Source organism: Lycium barbarum, chromosome 4, assembly GCF_019175385.1.
Source record: "Lycium barbarum isolate Lr01 chromosome 4, ASM1917538v2, whole genome shotgun sequence".
NCBI classification, from domain to species: domain Eukaryota; kingdom Viridiplantae; phylum Streptophyta; class Magnoliopsida; order Solanales; family Solanaceae; genus Lycium; species Lycium barbarum.
In genome coordinates, this window is record NC_083340.1 from 1,203,445 (window position 1) to 1,215,519 (window position 12,075).

At 36.0% G+C, this 12,075-nt stretch overlaps 1 protein-coding gene across 1 annotated transcript; it reads right to left on the reverse strand.

Moving 5' to 3' along the window:
• Positions 1 to 7,630: 7,630 nt before the first annotated feature.
• On the reverse strand, positions 7,631 to 11,808 carry LOC132637055 (uncharacterized). The gene is made up of 3 exons (XM_060354203.1): positions 10,152 to 11,808; positions 8,022 to 8,091; positions 7,631 to 7,664 (listed from the first exon to the last, which is right to left on the reverse strand). The coding sequence occupies exons 1-3, from the start codon at positions 11,806 to 11,808 to the stop codon at positions 7,631 to 7,633; spliced, it is 1,761 nt and encodes a 586-aa protein (XP_060210186.1).
• Between the last annotated feature and the right edge of the window lie 267 nt (positions 11,809 to 12,075).

The window sequence follows — 12,075 nt, forward strand, 5'->3', positions numbered from 1 at the left end:
CTACGTATCCAACAGGAAGTCAGGCCAAACGTAGTTCCAACCACAAACAAAGATACTGAAATGATTTGAAAAGAGTGGCCGAACCCGATGTGGGCTGCCTACGTATCCAACAGGAAGTCAGGCCAAACGTAGTTCGTTACAAACAAAATGACAGAAATCTTAATTTAAAAAGGCCGTAACAAAACATAGAGGCAACATGACAAAAGGAACTAAATGTTCTAGTTGATGCCTCCGGCCTACTACAAAAGGAAATTTAAACTTAAAAACTGAAACTCCCGACGAACCGGGGCTAAGATAGAAGTTCAATTTTGCAACTCAGGTCCTGGCTCAGCAGCCTATAAAGTCAATATTTCAGCAAAGTCTCTGATTATCGCAGCATGATCATCTTCATCTTCCACGAACAGGTTCTTGACTCCCTCCACGATATCATCATAGGCAACTTCAACAATCAGATCTGAAGGTTTTGAGAAAGTTTGATCAATGGTAGGAATAGGTTTTGGCAATGCAATCTCCTTCCTTTTATTCTTTCGTGCTTTCTTCACTTCTTCCTCAGTTGGCTCATATCCCAAACCGAATGTAAACTGTTGCGTAGGGAGAACGACTGGCTCAACTCGCCCATTTAGTGTTTTCCCTAGCCCAAATCCAGGTTGGTACCCATTTCTCACCATTTCTTTTGCAACCATAATTGCGGCGCATGATCTTTTGAACTCTTGAGTTTGACATACTTCACTCTCCTTAGTGACATTCACAACCTCCCAAGCGTGGTAAGCTGCTCCGTCGAAACCTCCTTCTGCCTCGATGAATGGGGTGGATTGCTCTATATAGAAAGACGTGTCTCCTTCTCCATGTATACATATTTGTTGTTGATCCCACTCGAATTTGACAGTTTGGTGCAAAGTAGATGGTACAGCCCCAGCCAGATGAATCCACGGCCTACCTAACAGCATATTGTATGACGTGGAAATATCAAGTACTTGAAAGTCCATAATGAATTCAACAGGGCCAATCAACACTTTCAACTCTATTTCCCCAATAGGACGCCTTGGAGCCCCATCAAATGCTCGAATATTCATATCACTGGTCTTGAGCTCGCTAACATTATATCCGATCTTCTTCAGACTTGTTAATGGACAGATGTTGAGTCCAGAACCCCCATCAACTAATACCTTAGCCACAAACATGTTACGACACTTGACAGTTATATGGAGTGCTTTGTTATGCATGCATCCTTCCGGCGGCAATTCTTCATTATCGAAGCTGATTCGATGACTGTCAAGCACGCGCTCAATCATCCCAGCTAACGCCTCACTAGTTGTTTCGCTTGGAACATATGCTTCATTCAAAATCTTCAACAATGCATTCCTGTGCATATCTGAACTCAAAAGCAAAGAGAGAATAGGAATTTGAGCATTGGTCTTTTTCAACTGATCCACAACTGAGTACTCACTATCCTTGATCTTCCTCAAAAATTCTTCTGCTTCGGTTTCAGTCACGACCCTTTTGGGAGGTACATTGGCTTCCTTAACTTGCCCCAATCTAACTAGCTCTTCTGGAGAATAGCATCTTCCAGACCTTGTCATTCCTGATGTCTTAACCTTGTCAGTGATCGTGTCCTTTCCTCGACATTCCATCACAGTTTGTTGATAATTCCATGGTACGGCTTTTGTATCGAGCACTGGTAACTGATTTGGTGCTTGAACTACTTCCACAGGCGTTGATGAAGCTCCTAATATCTCGACAGGCACACGACCCCTTATCACTACAGCCGGAGAAGCAACGGCTACAAAATCATGATCCTCCACACGATCCACAGGCACTATAAATTCGGCTGGGTCGTCAACATTTTCATCTATTCCAATCATATTTATCGTGGCCCCATCATGGGTCGGGAGTGGATTGTTAACCACATTTGGTGTTGGTGGTTTGACCGTGATCTGTTTTGCTTCAATAAGATCCTCAACCTTATGCTTCAATGCGTAACAACGATCAGTGGAATGGCCTTTTACCCCCGAATGATATGCACATGTTTTAGTGGGATCAAAGCTTCTGGGTAATGGATCTGGAATTCTACCTTCCACGGGATATACTAAGCCTGAAGCTTGCAGTCTTTCGAAAACAACGCTCAGTGGTTCTCCCAATGGTGTGAAATTGCGGAACGGTTTATTTGGGCGAGGTGCGGATGCATTGTTTGGATGATGAGTTTGTGATGGTGGAGCTGGATATGTTGGTGGTCGTGGAGCTCGATATGCTGGTTGTGTGTTGTAAACAAGGTAGGATATTTGTGGTGATTGAGGTTGGTAAGATGACAAAGCTTGGTCGTAGGGATGTGGAGAATATTGGAAATATTGTGAGTGGTGAGCGTTAGGCTGGTATCGCGGTGGTCGTTGATGGCGGTATGATGTGTTTCCCAAGGCCATCACCGATGCTGCTTCTTTCTCTTTTTTCTTTCCATTTCCGAGAGTACCAGTTTGTATAGCCCTACTGGTAGACTGCAAAGCTGCTAGACTTGTTATTCTCCCTGTCTTAATGCCATCTTCGATCATGTCCCCAGCTTTGATCACTTCTGCAAAAGTTTTTCCACTCATTGTCACCAAACGTTCATAGTATTCCGGTTCTAGTGCTTGAATGAAGAAAGTAACCATTTCTGTCTCCTCCATGGGTGGGTGTACCCTAGATGCTTCTTCCCTCCACCGTATAGCATATTCTCGAAATGATTCGGTGAACTTCTTCTTCAACTTTGTAATTGAGATTCTGTCAGGAGCGATCTCAACATGAAACTTGTAGTGATCCACAAAAGCATTTGCCAAATCATCCCAAGTACGCCATTTGGTTGTATCTTGCTTAGAATACCACTCCAAGGCTTTTCCACTCAAACTCTGATTGAATAGTTTGACTCTTATCCCTTCATTCTTCCCCACACCAATCAACTTTTCACAATAGACCTTCAAATGGAAGAAAGGGTTCCCCGACCCATCAAACTTCTCAAATTTTGGAATCTTGTAACCTGGTGGCAATTCTACCTCAGGAAATGCACATAATTCTTCATATCTCACGCTTTGGTTACTACCAAGTCCACGCAAACTTCTCATGGCATCTTCCAAACTTTTGAGCTTTCTATTTATCATTTCATCATTAACTGACCGTGCCTCATTTTCAACTTCGACATAATGATCAACATCTGTGCGACATTGTCCTTGAATCTGTGTCATGGGTGGAGCTGTGGTATAAGTATACAACGGCGGAACTTGATGTGTGTCATGTGCTGGCGGTATGAATTGAGCTTTTGAAGAGGTGGTTGTAAATAAAAAGGGAGCATTTTGAGTGAGGTGTTCGGAACGAACTGGCTGAGAAGTGGTGAAATAATTTGCTTGGTTAAATTCGTCCAAATTTGGGAATGGATGTGGCACAGGCAAAGTTTGACGAACTCCCTGGGACGGAGTCATATGTGGCGGTGTTTGAGAAAATGATCGGTTATGAAGTACCATATGACTTAGTTCGGCAACTCGTCGCTCCAGACGAGCAATGGTCTCCAAATGTGTTTCTGGTTCATTAGAGGATGTGGGATCACTCGTGATTGGTAAACTAAGAGATGGCTCAGATGAAGTGGTTGCATTGATCAAACTTTGCTCCATTTTAGAACGAGTCCTTTTAGTTAACCAGGTGATTAGTGATGAGTCAGAATCTGATTTCTTGGCTTTAGACCGTGTGAAATATGGATGCTCCGCCAGTTCCCTTTTAGCACAAGTCAACCTTCTTCTTTTTGAAAATAGGTTTAAAAAGAAAAAAGATAAAAACAAGAAAAAGAAAAGGAAAGTGAGTCAGTATACGGTAAGGATAATATTATTGCATATAAACACATTATTGCACATAATACATCGCGTTTTATAATGCAAGGGACCTCTTTATGCCAGAGGTAGGCCTAACGAACATTGAAGGACAAACATGTCTTTTATGTATCATTCCATAACTCTTCTTACAACTAATTTACAATAAAATAAAATTTATTACATGCCAATAAATAATACATCTCAAAGTTAAACTAAGATATCTAATACTTCAACTCCACTAATTTCTTTTGGTTGTCTTCAACCTCCAGCATTAATTTAGATGCTCCACGTCAACCTGCAACAAAAGGTCAGTTTTTCTTGAAATACTTATCTATAGAGTACTAGGTCTACATATTCCACATATTTGTCCTTCAAATAATGCACATAGATAGTGAGTAGTGTCACTTAGAGTCATAGACTCTTTTGGACATTTGGTAAGGTTGACTAATGAACTTAATACACCAAGGGTATTAAGCCTCCTAGGTTTAGAATGATGCATGTCCTTACAAGGTTTTGGCTTCGCTCTACCCTAAGTAGACTAAGAATGGGTTTACTAGACGCAAAGTTCCCAAGCGGACTGCTCGAGTGAGAAGGCTACGCGGTCCCCGTTATTCGGGCACCCCCGCGCATGCGCCAACTCCCTTAAAATTTGGATTCTATGAAGAAATTTGCGGGTGCGCTAAGCACACCTCGCGTGTACGTGTGATAGTGTGAATTTTCCAAAAGTGGAGGAAATATGAACGGAATGCCAGTTTAAGGAAAGCAGTAATAACATATTACACAGAAAATACATATAAGGAATAAAAATACTTAAAAGCATATAAGCAACAATATAGACAAAATAAAGCAAAATAAACAAAGCATCCAACAAATGATTTATTAACCTAAGTTGTTATGGTTAAGAGCCTAAATTCCCCAGCGGAGTCGCCAAGCTGTCACACCCCATTTTAACCGGGTTGATTTAGGGAGTATGACGTATTGGTGATTCCTGTTTATTTGTTTCAAGGAGTCGCCACCTAATTAATTTAATGGTGAATTAGGACACCTAAATATTAACTAAGGTAAAGTTAAAACTAAACCTCCGTTAATGGTCTGCTAACCAGTGTGATTCTAGGTAAGGGCTCTATATTATCCTAAAGGGAAGGTGTTAGGCATCCTTTAGAATCCGTTAACTACGGTTATCCGGCCAAACTTAGGTTAATTAATTATATTGAAATATAATGTTTAAATTTTAAAATGATTCACAAATGTTTCTAAAATTTTAAAAGGAAAATAATATTAGTGAAAATAAGATTTACAAAAAATTTAATATGAAAGAAAACTTGAAATTCCATTTTTTAAATAGGACTTATAAATACCGCTAAGACTTTAAATGAAAATACTAATGATATTATTTGAAATAATACTTGTAGAAAATATAATAATGTGCGTAAGAGAAGATTCTAAAAATTAAATGAAACTTGAAATTATCGACGAAGCCTTAAATAAAAAAAATAATATTTAATAAAATTTATAGGAAATGTGATAATTTGCATGAAATAAAACTTATAAGCATTGTTAAGATAAAATGTCATTTAAAGAAGATTTACAAATGTGGCTAAACTTTAAAATAAAACGCTATTTAATATAAGATTTTATAAAATATGATAATTTGCCCATAAATAATAGCTGTTAAGAAGAGATTTGGCAGTTTTGCACTTTGAATAAATCGTATTATTTGATTATAACAATGTAGAAAAATCTAAGCTTATAAATAAGATTCAAAAGGAAGTGAGTTTTCTTTATCATTTTTTCTATAAAATATGGGTGATTGATTCAAACTTGAAAGGGTTATTTATAAAATATGCTTGAATTTATATTTGTGTATTAGTGGTGTTTTGAAATTAAGATAACAAGAGATAAAATATGATTTCTTTAACTAAAAAAAAAATATTAATTTATACTATCAATTATTTTAGAAGTAAATATTATAGATTCTATAAATAACTTTAATGTGAAAAGAAGAAAATGAAGCTTATGAGATTAATTATTAGTCTTCTTTAAACTAACTACCCATTACTAAACTAAATCTATTAACTCATTAAGGTTTATATAAACTAAATAAAAAACAAACAATTAGTATACAAATTAAATGCACAAAATAAATAAAGGAGAGATAATTAAAAATGGGCTCAACCCATATTTTAAGAAAGGCTGCTGTTAAATGGATCTGACCCATTTGGGCCACTGCTGCAAACACTATATGGGCCTTGGCCCAGCAATTTTTATTTTTCTGCTGCGGAATAAGGACTGATCGGGGACGGCTCGAGATGATTATGTTGGACTTTTAGCCCAACACCGAATGCGGGGAGAAACGAGTCCCTCGGATTCGTATGTGAGGTTCATGCAAAAGATAAAAGGAAAAAAGGATTAGTGTATAATCAATAAATAAAGTTATTTATAATGTAAATTTCAAAACAAGCAAATCAGCGACTTGTGTATATATTATGTATATTCGACTATGCACCACGTACACATAATCGCACAGGTTTCAGCTCACTTTTTTGGAATATTTTAAATGACTACACTAAATGTCTGCAATCTTCTACTGGACTTCCATTCCATTACCTGGCTTTCAAATGTTAAACAAACTATAATCTTAAGGAAAGTGGACGGCAATGACACAGGCTGAACATGATCAAATGCATGTATAATGACCATGGTTGGGGAAGGGCAATATCTTATCGTTCTCTGTTTCTTTCTAAATTAATATAGGCCTATCCATTGTTTGGTTATGCTTTAATGCCTTAAAGAAACTTCCCCAAACCTCAACAGACAAAAAAAAAAAAAAAAAAAAATACACTTCCGACAGACAAGAGAAAAATACAAGACTCAAAACTTAGTTAAAAGAAAATCACCAACTTCCCAAATTGAGCAAACAAGTTAGACAACCTTGAGTGTAATTTTACACAAATTATGATACTGAGCAGACAGACCCAATGACTAAACATAGCTTCTTGCCAACTACTACATTAGGCAAATAAATTAACTAGCCAAACATAACTCATTCACACCAGCTACAATATTAAGCAGAACAAACTACCCAACTAAATATATATCAAAACAACCATGACTGCATAGAAACCCAAAAAAAAAAAAAAAGAAAACCAAATAAATAAGGAGATGTATCAGATCTGCTCCACTTTATTAAACTTAAGGAAGGATATATATACTCAGGTATATATTGGACAACAAAGACTTGTTCGAAACATGGAAGATAATTTAGGTTAAGAACACATTAAGCCATAATAAGCATTCAACTCCTAAATTTAATCAAACCAATCATAGCATTACATCTACCATAATAATAGACCAATAGAACCAATATTCAGACAGATGATAATCAAAACTAGACTAACACATATTGGCAGTCAGATTCAAGACTTAACATATCGGGACTCTACGTTAGATTATTCAACTAACACAAGATACATGCTTAACATGGACAGATTACATGATGCTCTCGGATGCGTTTAAACTAATAGGATTACTATAAGTATAATGCAAACTAAATATCAATCAAGAAACTTCAAACATGGCTCCAAACTGGACCAGAACACAATGAAGGCAGACAAAACCTCCTAGATGAGATTAAGGACCTAAACTTTCTTCCCTTTAAAGTAGGAGGTGAAATAAGAATGCCAAGCATAAACATATGACCAGACAGAATGAGAATCAATCTTTAAAGTAGGAAATTTGGATACTTGTTTCTTATCAAAGAAGACCTGTTAAAATATGCACAACATCACATTAGATTTATTTAACTAGTCAGCTTCAATTCTAAATGATTCTCTGAATCTGCCATAGTTCAGAATCCAAAAGAGAGTAGCACAGTTATTGGAAGCAACATACTTAAGTTGGAAACGATACTAAAATAAATTCTTTAAAAAAAAAGAAAGGAAGAGAGCAGGTTATTTATTGAGACAGAACCAGATGGGGGATCAAACTAATAACATGCACTCAATCCTATAATTTGAGTTAAAACAAGCCAAACCAGGTCTTGAATTTATACATTAACACAGCCTTGTTCATGATTTTTTTTTTTTTGGTAAATGAAACAAAGTGCATAAATGCCTTACTCTCACAAACCAAGCAGAAAATTAAATGTCTCTACCCAAATTCTAATATATGCTATTGAAACTAAACGAAACTAACCTGATTACCACATTTTCCATGGAACAGAACTGAAACTCCAGATAAAAAGAAAGGAAATCTAAACTGGGCACTAGGGAACAAAAGACAACACAATCATATAAACATTGCCTCTCCTCTATATAACTAAATCAGGCAAACTAATCACACCACCGGCTACAAACCAAGATTTACTGATTCAAATTAAGCGAATAACCATTATGAATTGAACTAATAGCAGGCACACCATATGAGGGATACTTGGACTTCATATACACATACCGACGCATGCTGAACTTATGAAACTACACACCTAATCTACACAGAAACTGACATAACATTTATTAACATTAACAAACTATTAGACTAACCTATCAATTAACTAACAAACGCATAAAGCATATAAACGCATAGAACAAACAGGAGAGTACTTAAATTACCGATAAATGAATAGAAGGAGAGAGGTTTACTGACCTTCTTCAAATGCAGCGAAATGGGGCTCGAGCTTCCGATGTACCTCGAAACACTTTGAAATTCGAACTTGCGTATGCTCGGATTCAAACGAACACCCACAGCAAAAACAGAACAGGATTTAATTTTGTGACGATATCGAAAAATTAAAAGTCGATATTTTGAAGGGGAACTGGAACAATTGAAAACTTGTATTCCGAATTGACTATCAAGAAGTATTAAGGTATCTTTTCGATCCAAAAAAATCCCCCCCTCTTTTCGATTCAACCCTACCACCATTTATAGGTCTTTTGACCTTTGTCTTGAAGAAAGAAAGAGGAAACGGGTATAACGGGAAGTGGAGGACAGGCGAAGGTGGAGATGACAGTGAGCACGGTGGGAGTCGCAGTGGTGTGGGGACAGGGTATAGTGGAGGCGTGATGGAGGTAGTGGAGAGGAACGTGTGCGTGGGGGTGTCAGTGGTGGGGGACAAGGCGTGAGGAGTGAGAAGCAGTGGGGTGGCAGTGGGGGGTAACGTGGAGGCGGCGATGAGGTGGAAGAGGGAGAAAGGGAAAGGGAGAGAAAGGGAGGGGGTGCGGCGGTGATAAGGGAAGTGAAGGGGAACCCTTTTAGGGTTTCCCTTATTTCACGTAAAAAATGGGTCGAACCCGGTCCATTTATGGACTGGGTCGATTTTTAGACCGAGTATTAAAAGAATGGCTAATAAATTATAACATGGACTGGTCCAAAAAATTTGGATCGAAAATATGGGCTGGTCAAAATATTTATGAGTTGATTGGACTTTGATTTGGAATCCGATAAATCAAAATACAGACTGAGAGCAAGAAATAGTTTGGCTTCTAAATTTAAATAAAAGACTTGTTTAAATAACTTCTGTTAAAATATTGCTCAATATGGAATATGTCGTCATTAATGCTTAGATAAAAAATGGCGTTGTAATAGCAGTGCAATAATATTGCGAAAAATCCACAGTAAAATAAATACTATTATTTAATTATGCAAAGATAAATGCGATGCGTGTGCGTAAGCTGGTAAAATGCCGAAATGATAAAAAATTATGAATTATAATAATAGTAATATATAATAATGATAATAATAATAATAATAATAATAATAATAATAATAATAATAATAAAATGCGGTAATAGTAATAAGAATAATTAATAGAATAATGCAATAGCGGTATTGATAAGAGGCTAATAATTATAGTAAACACATAATATATATATATATTTTTATTTTTTCCAAAAAATATTAGAAGCGCAAAATAGGTATTTCGGCAGAGAGACGGGACAAAATTGGGTGTCAACAATATACGCCATGTAACTTCTGGTGGCGATACCCATCTAGCAGATTGATATTCTTTTATTTCTATATTTGTATCATTTGAATGTACATTAAACGCAATTTTATCATGTCCTTTGCAGATGTACTTATAAATGTATTTAATAACTTTTATATCTGAAAAAATCTCTACATTTATATGGCAGCTAAATTTACAAAGTAAAGATGGATTATAAGGAACAACCCATGAATTATCAATTAGTTGTTCTCTAATTTGTACACTCTTTCCGGTATTTCGTCTTTTATAAATTGAATATGAATTTTTTCCCTTGCTTGTTTGTTCAGCAAACTCTTTTGGATACTTAAATTTGCAGTACCCTTTCTTTCTAGTACACATACTTGCTAGATTTAAGGCACCACAAGGACCGTGAATCATATGTTTTGTAACAAGTGCATATAATTCAGGGTTGGTATCAGAATCTGGTAATTCAGCACAAACATATTTGTCGTATGCTTCAGGAGTCAATAACTTGTATTTTTCATCTAATATAATGAGAAAATGAGCATGTGGAAGTCCCCTTTTTTGGAATTCTACAGTATACATAAATGCCGCAACTTTACCAAATATATTTCTTCTTAAGATGTCCTTTTTTAACTCTTCTAGTTTTGCATGAAATATTCGACTAACTAAATCTGGTCTATTTTGTACTTCATCTGTTTGTAAGATATTAGCTTTTATTTCAGGCCATGTAGGATTACATGTCATAGTAAAAAATATATCAGGTTTTCCAAAACGTTGCACCAATGCAATAGCATCCATATATCGACGACGCATGTCTCGTGGTCCTCCTGTAAAGCTGTGGGGAAGATATCTATTTCTACCTATTTGCGAAGCTTCTCTTTCGCCATGACGTAACATATCTAAGAGTCCTTCTAACATATCTATTCTAAATAAATCTTGATTAAGTGAAGCGAAATCTAATCGCTGGCTTTCAATTTTAATCCATTCATCTACTGCATATTGTTGAAATAATCTTCCAGAATGCAAAATTATATTTTCATCATTTCTTATTTGTAGTTTGTAACAATAATACTCACGGCAAGAAACAGTATTTCTTTTGCGTTTTCCTTTTTGCATGTTTTCATCTTCCATATGAAGAAAACCATCTATTGAACACATATTTTTTACATTGGGAAATTCTTCGTGTTCACAATACATTAGGTTGTTGGGTCTCACATTTGAAGGTTTTATTTTTTTAATGCCACAGTGCCATCCATTTTGACCATAAGGCAATAGTAATGGATATTGTAATGAATCATAACAACCATAATAGTAATTTACTATTTGACTTCTATTACTTTCTGTATATATGCGAATATGTGGTGCGGATACACAATTATTATTATCATTTTCTACCCATATCCCACCAACTTCTGAAACTGTTGGTAAGTTGTAGATTCGTTGATCTAGACCAGCATCACGTCTAAGGGCAATGTAGAAATCAGACAATTGCGAGATGTTTATTAAAGATTTCAAAAATTTAGAGTAAGGATTGTAAGACTTTAAGATGTCCATCAAAGATTTCACAATTTTTTCATTAAGCTTGTTTGAGCATGCCATTCGATTTTGCAGTTCGTTTTCACTGTCAAAGAAATACAATTGTAAGTTCTTAGCCCTTTGATTAGCTGGAACCAAATCATTTATAAAATGGTACATTTGTCCTTGGACTTTGAAGGTATAAACTCCATTAGTTCGTTTTGCTAAATTTTTATCATAAGTTACTCCGAGTGAAGTGAAAGCGAATGTGTTATTGTATGTTCTAATGTAAGTTCGAAATTCCTTTGATTCCTCAGTGTTTCCTAAATACAAATTTCTTAACTCTTGTGGCATTTGATATGAAATTAAGTGAATCGAACCATTACTACAACAAAATGCAGACGGTTCATATTCAAACTTTTTGGCTCCACAAAATTCACAATTCGGAACATCTTTCAAGCTACTATAGCTGGTTTTTGCTTCTGCACTACTTAAGGTACCAACTTGATTTGTAGTCATGACTGACTTTTTACCATGATGTATAGGCTTTGTGCCTGACGACGATCCTGTTTATTCAATAAACAAAATTTTTTAGGTTAAGTTATTTTTTTAAAACTTTTTGCATATTAAACTTTAACGTAAGCACAAAATAATAGGCAATTTAAGCAATGTGTGACGATTATTATTTTTAGTGAAACGGTTGGAACCAACCTTGATTTGTACTGAATACACCCCAATCTTTGCCCGGATTTGTTGTAACACATCTAACCTTTACGGTGGTCCTAC

What these genes read in the sequence shown, in the direction of transcription:
- LOC132637055 (XM_060354203.1), bottom strand. Translation starts at nt 11,808, where the DNA reads ATGACTACAAATCAAGTTGGTACCTTAAGTAGTGCAGAAGCAAAAACC. An exon ending in TGGTGCCTTAAATCTAGCAA is followed by an intron (nt 8,092 to 10,151) that starts GTATGTGTACTA and finishes TTTGTTCCCTAG; the next exon opens with TGCCCAGTTTAGATTTCCTT. An exon ending in ATGGAAAATGTGGTAATCAG is followed by an intron (nt 7,665 to 8,021) that starts GTTAGTTTCGTT and finishes GAACTATGGCAG; the next exon opens with ATTCAGAGAATCATTTAGAA.